This window comes from Camelus ferus, chromosome 7, assembly GCF_009834535.1.
Source record: "Camelus ferus isolate YT-003-E chromosome 7, BCGSAC_Cfer_1.0, whole genome shotgun sequence".
In the NCBI taxonomy this organism is placed as follows: domain Eukaryota; kingdom Metazoa; phylum Chordata; class Mammalia; order Artiodactyla; family Camelidae; genus Camelus; species Camelus ferus.
Window position 1 is genome coordinate 7,315,918 of NC_045702.1, and position 19,864 is coordinate 7,335,781.

A 19,864-nucleotide genomic window follows, 5' to 3' on the forward strand; every position below is an offset into this window, starting at 1 on the left:
TACTTAGCATTCAAACTAAGTATATTGCTTTGGAACCTGAATCCAAAACTAAGTACTAGTTAAATATATTAAATGCCTTAATACAAGGGACACAGGTACTGAAGGTAAACTTTAAAAATATAGAGAGACTTGCAAAAACAAGTACAGGGAGTCTGCTCTTTATTTTATATTGCATTTTAAAAATCTATATTTTGTTCCAAAACCCTCTAAAAAAAAAGTAGTACTTTTTTCTTTCTTCCCTATAGGGAGTTTACTTTTCTTGCAACACACAACCACAAAAAAAAACAAAAAAACCCTACTTAATAATATTCACTATGTTGAAACGATCACCAAAAGTTTATTTAAACAAAAAGGTAAAAATAAGAGGATTTGGGACCTAAATAATCACTTTTTCCATAGATCAAAACTAAAAACAGTAACTAACACATACTCCCAAGGAGAATGAAAAAAAATCCAAACTTTTATCAAGTTTCCCCTTTTGCCTGGAAGCACTATGTTAAACGTAAATAATAAATGCTAATCATTCTAAATTCAATTTGGGGATTTTTTTTTCTGAGTGCAGCACTTTATTTAGCTGTCACAGATTAATTTTTACAATAATTACAGTGCCTCAAAAGACTTTTTTCCTATAATTATCGCCTTCACAAATTCATTCTAGTATATTTAACTTTCCTACAATGCGTTAATTAGTAGACTAAGTCACTGAATCAAATTAAGCCTGTGCAAAGTTAGTTAAACAGAAGACTTCTATTGTAAACATAAGCCAATATAAATGTATGTATTTTACAACATTGAGAGGAAAGCACTGACCCTGTGCCATCTACCTATAACTACATTGCATCGTCCTGTGGAAGATAAGTTCTGCAGTTAACTTTTGTTCCCAAGCCACTGGAATAAAGGTCACTGAAGAGGTAAATGCAATATGCACATCACTCTTGCAGTTCCCACTGCCATAAGATATATGGAAGCAAACATGTGTTAAAATGGAACCAGCTATAAATTATGGTCAAATGATTTTTTTAGTTCGATGGGGGGAAAAAAGCAAAACTCTGTAACTGTTCCTCACCAGACAAGAGCCTTAGATCTTGTACTTCGGCCTTTGGTTTTGTTTCCTTCAGGTGAATTGGAAGCATTTGCCTTATGAGTTTTCTTATGATGTTCAAGATAAGTCTTTTTGGCAAATGCCTTTCCACATTTATTGCATCTGTGAAGAGAAAAGTTTTTTGTGACTTTTACTTCAATACCAACGTCAGCTACTTCATACTTTTTACTAGGAGAGTCAGAAGTGCCATCATGTTTTGAATCACTATGTTTTGCTTCATCCCTCGAAGGGCCTCTTTTTGCCACTTTATTGAGAACAAAATCAATGGGCTTTTTTATAGCTCTGATCTCTAAACTGGCTGTTATTTTCCCAAGATAACGGGATGACTTTTTATGAACCACAGTTATATGTCGTATCACATCGCGCTTCCGACGAGTTTCATAAGTGCAAAGAGGACATTTGTAGAATTTAACATAAATGTTATTCCCATCTGTGTGCAATTCAATGTGTTTAGTCAAGTTCTGTTTGGAAGTAAACTGACGTTTACAAAGTTTACAGTAAAGTTGCTTAAAGTCAAAGCCAGCTGAAAGTTTTGGTTTCCTGGTTTTCTGCTGGCCACCTGCAGCAGACGGACTAGTTGATTTAGGGCTTTCAGAGTCTTGTTTAACTTTATTTTTCTGTGCTGCCGGTGTGTTCTTTTTTTCATTTGAATGATTTGTTCCCTTTAATTCATTCTGTGGAGAATGGGTAATGGAAGGGGGTGAAGATTCTACAGAATCTGCTGGTTCAACTTTAACTTTTATTTCTGAACTGTTGGCAGTATTATTGGGGCCTTTCTCTCTTTTAGAGTTTGTTCCAGAAAGAGTTATCTTGTGGACAATTTGCATATGTCTTTTAAGCATTATTTGTGAACTATATTTCCTCTTGCAAAGAAGGCATTTGCATGCAGTTAAATTGTATTCAGCCTTTGAAGACGACTTTTGTTTTCGAGTCTTAAAAGATTTTTTAGGAGAAACAGAATCCAGGAACAAAGGTTGCCCAGGCTTTGTTGCTATATCAGGAGTAATTGAATCCCTCCTTAGTCCTCTATGAACTTCATCAAAATGCCTCCTTACATTCGCTTTTGTAGCAAATGATTTACAACATACTGGACAACTCCTACTTAATGGAACTAGAACATTCTTACTGCGTCCTTTAGAGGACTGGTTTGGATTCTTTCGTGTTTCAATGTACTTTTTTAGTTCTTCCATCTTTTTCTTATGTACTTTTCGAATGTGACGACGAACACCTCGTCTGGAATTGAATTCTTTTCTACAAAGACAACATATCAACTGGTGACCAAAATCAGAATTGTCAGACGTTTCCAAGTCAGCCTGTGATTCCTGAGGTTGTTCATCAGGTGGAGGTGCAACTTCATCTGCAACAATCTCAACGGGAGGAGGCTCTACAGTTTCCACCTCTGTGTCTGTAACTGGAGCTGTTTTAGACTGTTCAGTACTACTTTCTTGTACTTGAACTTCAGTCTGCTCAGGAGTACTGCTTGACTCTGTGACTTCAGTAGGGTTATCAGTCCTTGAAATATATTGAAACACTGCATTTTGATTAGTTTCTATGGGTTCTAGCTTAATGATATATTCTCGCTTGTCCACACTTGGATATATGGCTTCTAGGAGATCGTTTATGGCTTGGCTTTGTTTATCATTTACATCAGGAAGGTCTGTTAAGGAAAAAACAACATTTTAATCTGAAATAATTAGCCTGCTCTAGCTCTCTAATACTTTTAAATGTACTATGAACCTCTGTCTTAAAATTTATTATATTACTGATTTGCATTTATTTTTATATGTGCATTGTCTACTTTTCAATACCTTATGAGGCTAAAAACTAGTATTAATTAAACCAAAATGTGCTTTAATTTAAAATCTCATCATGGTACACAAATGTTAAGAAATAGATGCAATCTGGAGAGCTAAGTCTAATCTAAAGGCTTTAATATAAAATACTTAAGCACCTGGATATCCTAAACAATAACATTTTCATATTTTCAGTCCAAACTTTTTAGGCTAGCAAAGCCAAATCAAGGTTCTCGTAACTCAAGATGAAAAAAAATCATGAAAAATGTTACTGTATGTAAAAATAATTTTTTTAGAAAACATAATAGCATTCCTATTAACTTAATCCATAATGAATAATCTAGTATAATTGTATAGGGACATTTGAACATCTTACAGGAAATGAAAAAGATTTACAGGAAAAATGTGTAAACATGAATCACATGATCGTCATGTACAGAAGTGTCTGCTTAACTCAGTCCTATTACATGCCTTCTTAGCAGGGCACAATTTTATTATAACAAATGATTAAAAACTATAGATTTATTCCAAAAACAAAGCTAGTTTCATTTACTTGTGCAATAATTACACCCTCTAAGCAACCTAATATTCCTGTTGTAACAGTTGTCTAACACTGGTTATGTTTCTAAATACAATGCTAAAACCTAGCTATAAATACAGCATCAAAAAATCTGACATCTACTTAGAAATCAAGAAATGCCTAATTACAGCTCTACTAGTCTACTCATCTTTCTTTTTAATAGATGAAGTCGTGTCTATAAGAAGAAGAACTCTTTCATAAAAGTATTTCTAGAACAAGTATTACAAAGAAGAGTTCACAATAATCCAGCAAATCCATCCATTTATCTATCTCCCTCTACAATTCAACTAAACTTTAGTCCACACTAAAAAACAACTACTAGAAAATGAACTAACTTCCTATTAGTTCTTTAATTAGGATGTTAGATTTGAAACTAATCTCTATAGACTGCCTTTTCATTTATATCTCAAGGATAAAAATAAGTACAGTTAAGATCTAACAGTGGTAGGAAAAATTTCCAGACAAATATGAAATTTTTGTTTCATCTATGTCCTATAATATACTTTAAATCAGTTTCATGCTAATAACTAAAGCAGTGCTTTTGATATTTGAGGTTTTGCATTCCATTCTCATCCCAAAAAGGTTAAGTTTAAAAATGCACAAAATCCACAATGCAACTGTAATATCAAAATGACAAAATAAGTACTATATTTTGTAAGTCCACAAGAGTTAAAACCCTGAACAAGAAATAATGAAAGTAACCCACTACTTATTACAGTATGTTAAGGAATTTACATTAGTTTTTAAAGCAAGAAAATAATACATTACATATACTGCAACTTAATCATACAGAGACCATACACTTAATTCAGCATACACTTGGTTCCAAAAAGACTTTGTTAGCCTACTACCTGCCTTCACATCTCAAGCTAACACAAACTAATTTCTAATAAAATGATTTATCTAAGACATTTCACTGAGAATAAAACTGATCTTAAAATCAAGACCCAGAAAACACTAGAAAGAATAACAAATATTTTTTAATGTTCTCTGCACTTCCCTCCAAATCAACTCATTTACTCATCCTTTGCTCTATTTTAAACCTTCTCATTTACTTAAGGAGAATCTAAGTAAATAATGAGTCATATTTGGCAACAAGTTGTTACATTCATATAAACATTCAAAACCAATATCCAATATTTTAATACAAATAAATATACTTATAAATCTAATCTTACATGTCTTTAGTAAAATCCAAATGAAAAACACTAATATGAAAATATTTAAGAAACTGAATGTAATATTGAGTCAAGAATTTTACTTTATTCTCCATCACTAAATTATCTGTAACTAGATACCAATACCATTTTAACACAAATGTATAGTTGTAGTATAAAAATACACAGTAAAATGCATAACTGAATATATGAAGAAAACTTACTGTCATCCATCTGGAGACTTGGTGGACAGTAGAATTTTTTATGGGTGATTAAATTTGGTAATCCTCTGAAGAGACTGCGGCATAATTTACATTCAAAGATAGTATCCACATCTTTTAATAAAATATGTTTAAGTTGTTTAGTTCCTGAGAAAAAAGAAAAGAAAATTTAACACAAAAGGTAACTTTAACATGCACTTTTAAAATGGGTAACTACTGTTGACAATCCAAAAACAATCTTCAAAAACAAATACAGACATTGCAATTTCTACCACGCTATACTCAGAACTAAGTTACAAGCTAAGTTCTAAGCAAAATCCTACTATCATTTGGGTATTAGGACAGCTGAAATTGGTGGTCTTTTTCTAATTAAGGAGCCATCAATTCCTGGGATATCTTAACAATGGTTCCAACACCTGGTTGATCATCACAATAACCTGGGAATAAAGATGTACAAAATCCACTTCTGGAGGTTCTGATTCAATAAACCTGGAGTGGGAGAGAAGAATTAAATGCCACCCTCACTGAAGTTTTGGTCTGGTTCTTCCAGCTCTCTTTTGCACTAAGAAGTGAACACGAAGTAATGCATTTCCCTTGATTTCTTAAAGAAGGTCACAACTGTGCCACAGGATTGTCTGTGACTTTCCTTTTAAATTAGCTCGCATTACTTCAGGTTCTGGGCCAACATGGGATTATAGCCATTTAGTGTGATAACAGAGAATCCTTGTCCATGGTTTTGAATTTTGCTTAGGCCTCTTAATACCACTAGAAATTTATTCAAAACCTTTCTCTCTTACCCTAATTGCAATTAATATTGATATAATTACTAGTTTAAAGCCTGTCTTCTCAACTAGATCATAAACTCCAAAGCAGCCAAGACCAAGCCTGTCTTATTTACAGCTACAAAGTGTTCAGCTCTAATAATGCTCAATAAATATTCGTTGAAGAAATGACACTGATCAAGGGAATCTAAGCATTATGACAGTAGATCAAAAGGCAGAGAAAAAATAAATGGTAACAAGTACTCTTTAAAAATCTTTAAAATAAAAACATCTACCAGGAATAAAACACTAATGGAAAGTCTTCTGTCACTACTTCCTACAGGTCTTTGACACAGGTAAACTAACAAAATTGATCTGCACTGTGAACTAATCAATGAGCCTTGTAAAAACAATGATTAATACTGACTTAGAGAGGAAAAAAATTAAAGAGGAAAAAAACAAGTGTCCTGAAAAACACCTTTAAGGCTAGGTGCACCGTGTTCCACCATTCAACAAGCATTAGACTACTAAGCTCTGGGACTACTAGAGAATAAACTCAATCTCAGTAGCATAATTAGTATTGTAGGGTACATAAAAGTTAAATATTTCTGATTCAATCTTTTGCAATCTGTTTACATTTAATTTCTGTATTAACCACCATTTTCCATTTTATCATCATTTTGAAGACAGGTCAGCCCTCAGAATTCTTTTCTTTTTCTTAATGGAGTTCCTAGGGATTGAACGTCCGCTAAGCACACGCTCCACTACTGAGCTATATCCTCTCCCCCTAGCCCTCAAAATTCTACTGCAAAAAGATTACCAGGTTATCAGAACTTTCCTAAGTCTTTAGAGATTCCAATTCTGATATTATCTAGTTGTGTGACCTTAAAGAGCTATACAATCTTTGCACTTTGGTTTATCCATCTTAAACAAACAAACCAAACCAAACTTATCTTGGAGAATTATGAAAGAAAATGTGAATCTAAATTCCAGAAGAATTAAATTATACATCCAGGTTTCTACTGAGAAAAAATATATATAAATAATGAAATAATTTCCCTAAATCCAATTCAAGGTTTGATCCACTAGATCATATTACTACAAAATCAGAAAACATAAATTTTTAAAAATTTAAAAATTCAGATGATAACTTAGGTATTATTCTTTATATAAAAGTAAGTTCACATACATTTCCTCGTAGTCCATTTCGCATTACCAAATACAATGGCAATAAACTGCTAACATATTTAGTTTACAGTTAACCTCGTAAGTGACTCATAAACTATGAGAGATAAGCTGATGATAAAAAATACTTTAGATGAACCTCTCTAACTGACCTACATATAGTTCTCAGTAAGTGTAGCTCGGTGCATTACCAGATGGAAGAAAACATACTAAAATTTTGCACACTTTAATTCTAAATTGAAAGACCAGTTAGACCCATACTACAATTTAATTCTGCCTTTAAAGATAGTTAAAAAGGACTGAAAAGGGACACGGAATCAATCTGAACTTGGTTTAACTTAAGAATTCTACTAAGATCTAAATAGAAATTATAACATGAAGTTATACATAAAAAAGTTATTTGTAAAAATTTAAGACTGCATCCCTAAATCAAACATATCTATCAGGTTCTCTTAATCAATCATAAGAAAACAAAAACAGTACCAATTTCTCATTTAGTCTTAGTTACAGAGTTAGTTATATTCAGTAAAGAGTGTGTATTTTATTTCCAATAAGCATCCAAAAAAAAAATTGGCTCTAATCTTGACTAATCAACCTTAATCATCAATCACAAATGCTGCACCACCCTCATGCCACCTACACACATGCACACATACAAACAGTTGTGCTGACCCAGGCATACCAAATTTCTTTTAGGTCCATGGATTCACCAAATTTTCTCTCACTCACTTTTCAGGCCTTCACCTATGTTTTTTTCTCTCTGCCTATAACATTCTCCCATTTCCCTGGTCTGGCTTTTTTCTAGTAATCCTTCAGATTCCAGGTTAGATGTCACTTCCTCCAAGAAGCCTTCTCAGAACCCTCCTGTTTTTTTGTTAAGAATTCATCCCCTATATTCCCAGAGCACCTTATATATCTATATTATCCTGCCATCTTATAATTAGTTACTTTTCTGTATCCCCATTAAACTGGAAGCTCTAAAAGGCCAGAGAAGATAATCTTTAATACTCATCACTGTATCCCAGCATTCAGGACCATGCCTGATGAGCATTTGTTAAATGACATATTGGAGAGTCCTCCCTATGTTTAAAAACTTCCCTATAAATAAGATATTTTTAAGTCAATGTAAAGTTGACTGCTAAGTTAAAAAAGGGACCTGAAAGGTTTTCCAATTCTGCTTACATATTTTACAAATGAGAAAAATAAAATGTGCCCCCATTCCATAAATACAGACAGAAGTTTTTTCCTGAGTTAGTTTCAGTCACCATTTAAGGTTTTGTTGTTTTTCCCATGGGATATAATGGCTTTATTCTAATCAACTATCATTTTCTGATTGCTTCGCTCACTTAATGATTAGACACAGCCAACTAACTGTGCCTCTGTCAATAGTTAAAACTTTCTATAATTTGGAACAGCAGACAAGATCATTTAGACAGCAACAAAAGTTCTTCCACAACTCTTAACCATGACAGACAGCCAGCCATGCTGCCTTACTCCTAACTATTCCTTTCCCTCTATTAATAACTCTCTTTCTTGCCTTAGGTTTTTAAATTATCTTAGAAGTCACACGTACTGCTACACAGATCATTAATCAGTATCTTTCAAAAAACAAGCCCTCCAAAGAGAAGGCTTCTGATGCCTAGAAATTAACTAACTAATGAGTATTTCAGATTCTCGCACATAATGGGTGCTCAATAAAAGTTAAACCTCATCAAGGGTTTATCCTGTGCTATCAATTAATGTCAAACACATTGCACATACTGATAAAAATGTTTAAAAGATTTTTTTTCAAAAGGAATCAGTATTGAATTTTACATTAGTTTGGATGGCAGTCACCTGACATAATGTAATTCTAACTCTTCCGTGCTAGACAAAGATAAGTTCATTTTTCTCCCTTAATATACTGATATGTTGGTCAATGGCCCTTTTAAGTTGTGGCAATAATGATTTTTAAATGATATACTGCTTGCTTTATTCTTGACTCACATATAAGTTCAGTTTCTTGAGGATGACTGTTTAACCACAATACTATCTCAACACTGCAAGCAAATCTGTAATTCCTGTCACACCCCCTGAGTTCCAAGACAGGTATGAAGGAAATTTCTAACTAATCATCTTTAAGATAAAAAAAATTAAGAAAGTTGAAACTGTTATCATAAAACCACCACCTACAAGGGGTGGTTAAAAAAATTACTAATTATGGAACACTGTCACATACTAGAATAAATTTATAAGTAGAATATTATTTTGGTGCCCAACTAGTGAGTCTTGATTTATTTAATACCTATTAAGTACCAGGTACAATGTTATCCATGGAGACATGAAAGTGAAGGATAAGATCTGTGCCCCTGAGAAAGTCCCAGACTAATATAAATGGCTGCTCTCCTAGGAACACAGCCCCAGATGACATGCTTTGAGGATGAATGTAAGAACAAAAAATAAAACAAATAAATCTAATTTTCATTCATCCCCAAAATATCCAGTCTAATTTTAAATTTCTACAACTGCTGTGTATCATCAACAACAACAAAAAATCCCCATCATATAAAATGGCACTCTCTTATTTATCTCTCATAAATCATACTTTCATCCCAAGTTTTTGTGTATAGAGTCAGGACTGAGGCATCACCAACCAGTCACAGCTTACATTAACTGCAAGAAATGTTGCTTTAAGCAGTAAAAAACAAACAGTCTTCTAAGAAATTAAATGACCAAACTTAAATTTAGTTAGATAATGACATAGCAAACATCACACAAAGCCAATTCTCATTTTTCACTATAATTTATTCCTCCTTAAGATTCAAAAAAGATGCTGTTTCTTGCACACAGTAGTAGTGTATTCTATAGGCAGCAGCCTTTTTCTATAATACAGTTGACCCTTGAACAAAAACAGGAGTTAGGGATGCCAACCCTTCACGCAGTCAAAAATCCACATATAACTTACAGTTCTCCTTATACTCACTTCCTCCATATCGTCAATTCTGCATCCGCAGATTCAACCAACTGAGGATCGTCTGATACTGTAATATTTACTACTGAAAAAAATCAGCATATTAACGGATCTGCACAGTTCAAACCCATGTTGTTCAAGAGTCAACTGTATAATATTGTAAAAAGAAATAATATATATTTTAAGAATTCAAAAAAAGATGTCAACTTCATATTAAAGACCAGTTTTGAATATTGGACAAAATGATTATCCTTCCATTTTCCCATTTTTCTGTTTCTAACTTTAGGGCATTCCACAGCTAATCTGTCTCTACCAGAAGACTAAGAAAGAATATTAAGCTCAATTAAATCAATTTTATAAATATCTCATGGAAGTACACCTTTTTTTGTTATTTAAAATTTTCTTTCCACTTGGGGCCAGAAGTTAATAGAAAAAAGTCAATATAAAGTAAGGAAATTTGAAGCCAGAGAGTCACAGACATAATCCTAGAAGGACTAACACAACCAAGAAATGACTCCAGCAAAGGGCAGGGCACACTAAAGGTAGGACCTGAAGCCAGGATTCAGAGCAAAAACCTATAGAAAATCTGTAGGTGGGGCAAAATAGGTAGCCTTCTAAAAAAATGAGGTATCTATCTACGGACAGATAGATGTCAAACAACAGTGGAAAGTACTATTAAAAAAACAAAGGTACTTAACTATGCAGAATCAGCTACTGTCTATATCAGGAAGAAAGTGAGGGCTATATGCTCATGCATGTTTAGAAGGTCTCTGAAATAAGATACATTCTCTGTAGCAGTGCTGCCTGTACAAAGAGACTTATTTCTGTTTTTCTGTATATCCTTTTATATTTCTTTACTATTATTTTTTTAAATCACGGGTACATATTACTTATTCTAAAAAGAAAAATCAGTTCAAATTACAAGTCAAGCAGATGGAAACAAAGAGAGATCAGAAGTCAAAAAGTATGTGTAATTTAAAGCCAGGAAAACAGTCCAAAGCAAAAGCTGAAGTGTAAAGCAAAAGCTGAAGTGTGAAGCAAAGAGAATGGGTCAAAATTGGTCAAGCAGTCAGTGTAGCACACATGGGGTTAGGAGGCCTAAAACTGTGTCAACTCCTTCCTTAGCCTTTCATAAACTCCCAGCTTGGGCAGGAATTAATACCAGTCATAGACAGCTAGCCCAGTGTAGGCAGGAGGTGGTAAATCTCTTAAATAGAGCTGATACAGGAGATCAAGACAAGTATCTGAGCTTGAAGATAAAGGCAGCTATCCTAACACATTACTACTGCCCAACCTGGCTTAGCTGCTGAAGGTTAACAAGAGCAAAAGCGCAGACTTCGAAGTTCTATCTTCAAATATCTGTCAGATATAAAACACCACAAGAATAGTTCTTTAAATGCAATGTGTGTGAGTGTGCGACCCAGCTGTAATGGAAAGAGCCTAGAAAGAAAAGTCATCATCGAAAGCCTGCTTGGGAGCAAAGTGAGACTGGGAGAAATTTACAAGACGAGAAGGGATCTCAGACCCTAAGACATGTGGCCCAAACTTCCATCTCATCCTTCCAAGGTCTCAGTCAGCCAAGGCTTAAATACCTCAGTGCTAAAGAAGAGCTACCTTAGGAAACTTGAGATTATCCAGATATGTAAGAGATTATTATCTTAAGGAAATTAAAATTACTTAGTTATGAGATATACCACACTAATGAAGTAAAAGAATTCCTTCATTAACCCAAAATTTGTTTCTTTGTACTATTCAGCATATTTCTAAATCATCTCTAATTTAAACAATTGGGTACTTAGAGAATTTAAATTACAGTATTTTCAAAATTTGCCTTAAAAAAAAAACTCAGAGGGCCAATTTGGTGGGGACATTTAAGAAAGAACATGTTACCCGTTTCACAGTCCCTTTATCTTCAGACAGTAAGAAAAAAATGGCAAACACAGAAAACAGATAGGACCATAGTGCAATGAGAAAACAAGTAATTTCATTTTTAAATATTCAACTTCCAAAGCTTAAAAAAAATACAGATTTTGGGTACAGGATCTTGTTGAAAGGAATTTTTTACAAGACAAAGCATGAATGAAAGAACCAATTCTAACTTCTTAATCAAATAACACTGTAATAAACTGAAGCAGTATAAAACAACTTCATTAATTCCAAGTTATGAATTTTTTAAAAAGATAACTTATACCAAGGAATATGACTAAATGTGAAGCTATTATCTTCATTTCCATAATATGAGAAAGAACAAAAAGAATTTTTATCTCTATATTAAAAGTAGCTAACAGAAACTCTTACTACAAATAAAAACTAACCATTCTTCTATTATGCCAGAAACATACTTAAATACTGCCTCTGATTAGTAAAATTTTAATTGTATTTACCATAGGAGAATTTATGTCAGTTATTTCTATTGACCAAGGGCAATTATCAAAACAAAACACAAGGTAAAATAGGTTATACCACCATCCAACATGAGCACAGGCATACAGTATACACATAATACTTACTGATTTAAATAGACATAAAAGTAATGCCATGAGGACTATAGATTAAAGTGTAAGAAATGAACCTTAGAGTCAGAAATAAACTTTTTATTTTAGATTAAGGAACAATCTATTTCTTAGAATCCTAAAATAAATTAAATATATGCTATTTCCCTTTACAATGATTTTAAAAAAGCATCTCAAAATACTTCTCATCAATACAAAACAAGTGGTTGCATATAAATTATCTTTTCCTTTGAATCTGAGAAATTTTTCATTAAGATGTAGTAAGCTTTAAAATGACAAAAAAAATTCTAATCCTTTAAGTGTCCACCAATTAGATGTCCATTAGTCATGCGTATTTATTTGCTTGTTCATTTTGCCTTAACAGTCTGCAGTGTCAGAGAAGCCAAATCTACAAGAAGTGGACAAGTGGATGACAAGAATCACAGCAATCCAAGATCTTACTGATAACACAGGAGTTCTAGCAGTTCTCCATCCTTTATATGTAGTGAGCAACACCTATTTTAAAGCACTGCATTGCAACTGCACAAATATCCTTAGTATACATCCCTTACTACAGTAACCTAATAGAAAGAAAAGCTAAACAAATGTATCTGAAGATATCAGGGCTAGAGTGACACATTTTTCTGTCTTGTCTATTAAAGATATTGAAACTCCAGGGTTAGGTAGGAGAGAGTGAGTCACATAAACAGACATGATAAAGTAATTAATCTAGAACAACGGACATCTCAGACATTCTGAATAAATAATCTACTCTGCCAAAGCTCATTAAAACCCTGTGTAATTTACTACTGCCCTTTGAGAGTTTATAAAGAACATGTCAAAAAATAACAATGAATCTTAAAGAGAAAGAGCTACTTTACCAGCAGATATACCACATATTTCTTTAAACCATGTTAAATATATTTTAAAATTTAATATATAACATATAGTACTGGAAAAGAATGTCTAATCAAGTCAATATTTATTCATCCACTTTTTAAAAATAACAAAAGTATTCTATAAGGAAAAACCAATGTATATATTTTATTTTTTAAATTATTTCCAAGGATTTCTAGGTAATTTTTAACTACTATGTGAAGATTGAAAATACATCCTAAGACAATCATACCTGATCGAAAGCACTCAATTATTTGTTGAATACCAGATTTGGATGTCTGTAGTGGTTGCTGTAACAAAGGAGCATCTCCAGGTTCCAGGATATAAACTACATGGAAAACAAACACCCACCCCAATCCCCACAAAAAAAATGGTTATTTAAATCATTTACTATTGAAGTAAAACAATAGTTTGCTATAATTACATTAATGACAATCATACTTTTTGTTCAAATTTCACCATCATCTTTATAAGGCAAAATGAAATAACAGGGAAAAATAACTAAAATTTTTCTGAATTCAAGGTGAAATTAAGGTAGTAAGGTTATGTATTAAATTCAAATGCAAAAATCTTACTATTTTGGCATTATTATGTACATATTAGTCATATTTGCCTTTTTATTCTCCTTGAAGAGGAACTACTACATTTAAACAAAATTCCAGGGCAATGATAACTTAGCCACACCTCATAAACCATTCCAAAAACCATTCCACTCTGGACAATCTAGTACAGCTCCCTGGGCAATTATCAGAGCAAAACTCAAAAACCACTGCCTAAGGAAAGAACTGGCCAAGTGCACAGTGGTAGATGTGCAAGAATGTTCACTGCAGCTCTTGCAGCACTGTAAAGAACTGGGAAAATTTCAGACAACTTAAAAATCTCTCAAAAGGAACCAAATAAGTTATGAAATATCCACACAATGAAATATCTCATGGCTGTTACACAGCATGAGCTAGAGCTATATGCGCTGACAACAAAGGACGTCAATGATACACTGTTAAGCAGAAAACAGGTTATAGAATATGATCTCAATTTTATTAATATGTATTTCAAAAGCTACAGAAAGAAAAGAAATTTCATGTACATGTGTGTCTATGTATAAATGTTAGTATAAACACAAAAAGTCTGGTGGGATACCAACAAAACAAAGGTTCTTTCTGTGAGGGTGGGTTTGTTTATACACGGCTGATTTTAACTTTCGGCCTCACACTTCCCCACCTTGGGGTTTTGGAAGTGTGCTTTTTAGAAAGAACGCTTTATTATAAGTTAAAATAATATTTCCACTTTAAAAATAAAAACTTTTCATTTTCATACATAGAGGTCTATATCATCCCTGCTTTCCAAAATTCTCAGATTAACAGTATAAATATATATAAACTAGATTCTGGTAATAAGAAACAGGTAACTGAAAAGGAAAACTGAGTTTTCCAACAGATATCAAATAAGGAGACAGTTGTGGTGGAGAAAAACCAGTCACTTAACCTCTTTTTTCGATATGTTACAACGTTTTACCATCATAACCCAAGATCATCTGCTCAATGTGAGGAGATAAGGAGAGGATACCTCAGTTCTGCTACTGCTTCATGGCCTGCGCTTGGAGTGCATTTAGCTGTCTGATAAGGGGGAGAAAGACTGCTATGCTATGTGTATAGACACAGCCTGAGATTCTCTTTCAGGCTTCTGTTCTTAAGTTCAGTGCACACAAATGGGAGGAACTATGTCTCAGGACCAAATCATTCCATTAAGTAAAATTTTCCCAATTTTAAGAGACAGTTTGGGATATTTTAAAGAACATATACATGAACACAACTCATTTTGAGGACATCTGACATTGGTACTAACTGCAGTGATTAAGAACAGAAGACTCCAGACCTGGACTGACTGCACTGAAATTTTTTTCTGCCATTTACTAGATACAACTAGGGCAAATTACACTCTCTGATCTCTCCGTTCTCATCCCTAAAATGGGGATAATAAAAGTAAATGATACGGTTGTGTGAGAATTCAATCAGCTAATGCAGGTAACTGGTTAAATTAGAGCCTGGGATACAGGAAAGGCTCAATAAATGTTCTATCACAATCACCATCATCTACAAATCAACTGGTTTCCTGAAACTAAAAACTGAAAAAATCTTTTCCAAAATCTAAGAGAAGCACAATTCAATCCCTTAGAGAAACAACAGCAGAAGTTTGTAAATAGACTGATGATATCATTTATTTGGATTAGATGGATCTCTTTCCAGTATTTGTACATTATAACAACCAATAACTGATTACAAAAAATAATAACTACAAAAGATAGGTTAGAAATTATACAATTTCAAAGAAGTAAAAAAGCTCCAAAGTCTGGCTCTGTAAGTGGCAAAAATTCTAGACAGGAAGAATGAAAAAAAAAAGTAATGACTAAGGAAGGAATATGGGAAAAAATGGAAACTTCTCCTTAGAGCCCCCTTTCCTCATTTAGGTTCATGCTCCAGAAAACTTCCTATAATACTCTAACTTCCACTTCCACATGACAACATCTGATTTTAAAGCTAGAGCAAAATTTTGTTACCCATCACCATCACTGCTACCACCAGAATAAACATACATCCCAAGACACCATTCAAAATAACCCCAGGGTTAGTTTAGTTATGAGTGGACACATTCATTTGGTATACACATCTGTGTAGTTCCCACTGTAAGAAACTATTCTTTCTTCCTTTGAAAACATACTTGTAACCCTAAAAAAAAATTCCTATGTTAATATTTTATGAAGTTTCTTCTTACATATCCTATAAGCCCTCCCAAGATCAGGTTACATGACCACGTAGAAAAAAAATAGCATCTCCCTCCAGCCAAAAATCACAAATGCTCAGAAGTTAACATCTTTCTTTACATCCTCCCAAGAACACACTGCCAAGAATAAAATGTCCACTTTTCCAAGGGTCTCTGCTACCTTAAAACAAGTTCCTTTAAGAGTCTTCTACCTATGATGTCGGCGATTTCCTTACAAATAACAGAGGTTGAGGGAGCAGTTGGAGGGTGAAGAGAACTGTGGGGAAGGGAGAACATAGATGAAAAGAGACTGTCCACGTATTGATAACTGATGGAGTTGTGTTACAACAAGTTCCTTATACTAGTCTCTCTATTCTGAATGTTTGAAAATTTCTATAATCAAAAACTTTCTTAAAACATAACTAAAAACAAACTTACATACACTGACAGGCTTATAAAACCACCCTTCGCTACAAACTGATCCATCCTATCAAGGCCTCCTCAGGAACACACTGAGCTCATTCAGGAACTCAACTACTGTTCATAATCCAAAGGAGGACAGGCCTCTCAGGAGAGCCCATTAAAAGAACTTCTCAAATATGTGGTCTTCTTCCCTCCATCTGAGGGCATCCTCTTTTAAAAACTACCATAACATTGTCCTCTCAATACTGGAAACATCCTCCCACTTTGGCACACCCTTCCTCTGAAATAATGATGATTAACTACCCCATAAGTTAAACTTCCAGGTTTCTACTGAGCTAAATCCTCAAACAGTGTTTAATTCTAGCTAAAAAAGCAAAGAAAACACCAACTACTTTCGACCTGACGGTCTGAAAAATAAACTGCATGGGAAAGTTTCTGGAAAAAGAAAGCTGAAATTTTTAAATTAATGCAACTTATCTGACTTTATGTTAATGAGGGAGAAAAAAAGAGCAGAAAAGTCCCAACACACATTTAAAAGTTCAACTCTGGAAAACCTCCTTAAAAAGACATTAAATTCTCTACAAAACTTTAATTACCAGCATACACTAAATAAGGTATGGTCACAAATAACCTTATTTGTTTACCTGTTTATCTCTTCCCACTCAAAAGTTCCACAAGGGAACGAGCTTATCTGTTTTGTTCACCACTTATATCCCCATTGCCCTGAACAGTGCCTCGCACCTAACAGGTGCTTGATAATGATTTGTCAAAGAAATAAAGGAATGAACAAGTAAATTTCTTCCTAATCAAGATGTTTTGATAAGATGATTTAATTAATTCAGCTTAAATGACTTGAAGTGTTCTGAGAAAAAAAACTGTAACAGTCAGTGGAACATAAGCATAAAATATATTCACAGCTTTCTACTTCAAAACCAGCAAATTCCATTCAATATTTGGTAAAATTAAAGTGATAGAGCTTCACTTCAAGTACAGAAAATACACAGTAGAAAGGGTACAGAAAATACACAGTAGAAAGGATTGTTAAAGTTAGGTAGGTCAGGGAGCAGCTGAATACACTGGATTCCATCCTGGAAGTGCCTGTTTTATTATGAGGTATTACTTTCAGCAAATTAGGGGATACGGGTTATAGTACAAATGTTATTCTCATCCATACTGAAGTTTTCTGAAAATAGTTCCTCCCCTTTATCATTGCCATTTTTTCCCATTAATCAGAAAACTTTAATTGAACTCTACTATGACAAACCCAATTACGTTAGTGCAGTTAAAAATCAAGCAAAGTATTAGAAAGCCCTAATAACTTTTAGGTCAAAAATAATGATAAACAACTGCCTCTAAACTAGAATAGAATAATAGCCTTTAGTTGGTTTAGTGGCAATGTGTATTCAAGAACTCCCCTTCAAGCTGTACCTCTAAATGTCTGTAACAAAGCACATCAAACTTTCTTGATTTTTTTATTTTGCAATACAGTGTGTTCTGCCCAAGAAGTTTAAGAGGTCGCACTTAGCAAAACCTGTTTCTTCCAACAAGTTAAGTTTAACAAACTTTTTTTAGCCCAAACAAAACTCATTTTTAGGTTTTCAGCACTATTTAAGCATGAGAAGCTTTCAGTTTTTAAAAGTCTGAAAGAAACAACTTTCACGAAGATTAATGCTAGTATTCTACTATCCATTTTTTCCCTTTCTCTTCGGTTTTAAACATTCACAAAGCTTGAGGGTTATACTACTAACTGCAGGCTGCCTTGAAAGAGAAGGAAAGGGGATTGAGTGAGTGATCTTGTGGAAAAGATTGAAGGTGACACTTGCAGTACTTTTTTAAGGGATCAAGTTGGGGAGACCTCTTGTTTGTACAAGTTTTTAGCTTCATAACTGGTTTTATGCTGGGTAAAATTATAGCTTGCTTAGTTAAGAATGACTTCTTGGGCAGGAGGAAAAAAACACTAGAAGAAAACAGATGGCAGAGTGGCTCTGATGCACGGCAAAGTAACTGGAGAAGAAAGGGGTGTACCTGGTTCACAGCATCCGTGATGATGGTGGTCAGTCTGACAGTATTTGTCCCTTAAAGGCATTTTCAGTGGGCGCGACCTACTTTCCTTTCACTGTAAGAAGCTCTTCATTGCGGCTTGGCTGTTGAAAGAAGCACAAATCAGTCACTCACCCTGAACTTCCTGGGGGGGCTCTGGCTGCATTTTCCAGAAACGTTCCCTTCACCCGCCCTCCGCTTTCCCTCCACCGACTGGCACCTTCCTCTCGAACTGAAAAAGAAAAACGCACGAAGGCTTCTCCAGCCCGAACTCCGGCACAGGTTCATCGCCCTACCCGGAAACGCAGCCCCAGGCGCGCAGCGCAGGGCGAGGGCCTGGCCGGCTACGCGGGCGGCGGCGGCGGCGGCGGCGGCCTCGCCTTCCCGGGCGGGCGCGCGCGGAGACGGAGGCGCGGAGCGCGGCGGGCACGGCCGGCGCCGGGGCCCGCGGGGAGGAGGGCGCGACGGCAGGGGCGGCCGGGGCGGCGGAGGTGCAGCTCCCGCCGGCGAGGGGCCCACGCCGCGCCCTCCCGCCACGCACGTGCGTCGGGGTCTCCGCGGCAGAGCCCCCCGTCCCCCCGACCAAGTGCGCCCAACTTACTGAACTCCTAGGGTGGGCCGGCGGGCAGGCGGAAGGAAGGCAGGCAGGCCGGGCGGCCGCGGGGACAGCCTGGCGTGGGAGGCGGCTTCGGGACCCCACCTGGCGCAGACCCCGCGGACCACGCGAAGGGACCGGGGTTCGGGCCGACGCGTTCCCAAAGAGTCCCCGCCGGCGCTGACGCGGAAGCGCCACAGCTCACCACGTTCCTGCGCGGCCCGAGGCGACGGCGGCGGCGGCTCACGGCGTCCCTCCGCGCTGTGGAGCTGGGCGGGCGGGCGGCGCGCGGGCGCAGGCAGTTGACAGGAGGAACCGCCCCGCAGCCGCCGCCGCCGCCACCGAAGGAGCCGGAACCGGAGCGGGCAAGACCTGAGGCGCCCCTCGCCGGGGCAACCGCTGCTGCCGGAGCCCGGCTCCCCCCAAGCGCCGCTCCACCTGCAACGGTCCCTCAGGCTTTTGGAGAGGGGCGGGGAAGGATGGGGGTCTCCCCCCACCTCGGGCCCTTTTTGGTAGTAGTTGTTGTTTCAGGAAACTTTATTAAGCCAGTCTCTCGCTTCCTCGGTCTCCCCCTCCCCGAAGAGCCTGAGCCACCGCCGCGGAGCGGGTAGGAAGGGGGAAGCAGAGACTCTCCGGCAGCGACAGGGAGCGACTGACTGACCCCGGACGGAGATGGGGCGAGGGCAGGAAGTGACAAGCTCTCGGGGTGGGTGGGGGGAGTGTGGCCGGCACGCCCGGGAGCGCCGCGCGCATGCGCTCGGCCCGGCTCCCCCGCCGGTGGGGAGGCGACGCGCCGGGGCCGGGCGCGGCGAGGGAACCGTGGCGGGTGGCGCGGGGGCCGAGGCCGAGGTTTCGGGCCGGCCGCTCGCCCTCGTGTCCTCCCGCTGGCGGACGGGGAACCGAAGTCCTCG

General features: G+C 36.6%; 1 protein-coding gene across 2 annotated transcripts in view; it reads right to left on the minus strand.

The window, feature by feature from the left end:
- The window catches only part of ZNF800 (zinc finger protein 800), a 45,239-nt gene extending 25,635 nt beyond the window's left edge, over positions 1–19,604 (minus strand). Inside the window, exons 1-5 of one of the 2 annotated variants that reach the window (XM_032483275.1) lie at positions 18,960–19,604; positions 18,344–18,462; positions 13,371–13,466; positions 4,857–5,000; positions 1,067–2,759 (exon numbers count right to left, since the gene is read on the minus strand). In XM_032483275.1, coding sequence (XP_032339166.1) covers positions 1,067–2,759; positions 4,857–5,000; positions 13,371–13,466; positions 18,344–18,404 — 1,994 coding nt within the window. In that variant the 5' untranslated portion in view covers positions 18,405–18,462; positions 18,960–19,604. The remainder of the gene's footprint in view (positions 1–1,066; positions 2,760–4,856; positions 5,001–13,370; positions 13,467–18,343; positions 18,463–18,959) is intronic. The other variant, XM_032483276.1, reaches the window with a different exon arrangement.
- Between the last annotated feature and the right edge of the window lie 260 nt (positions 19,605–19,864).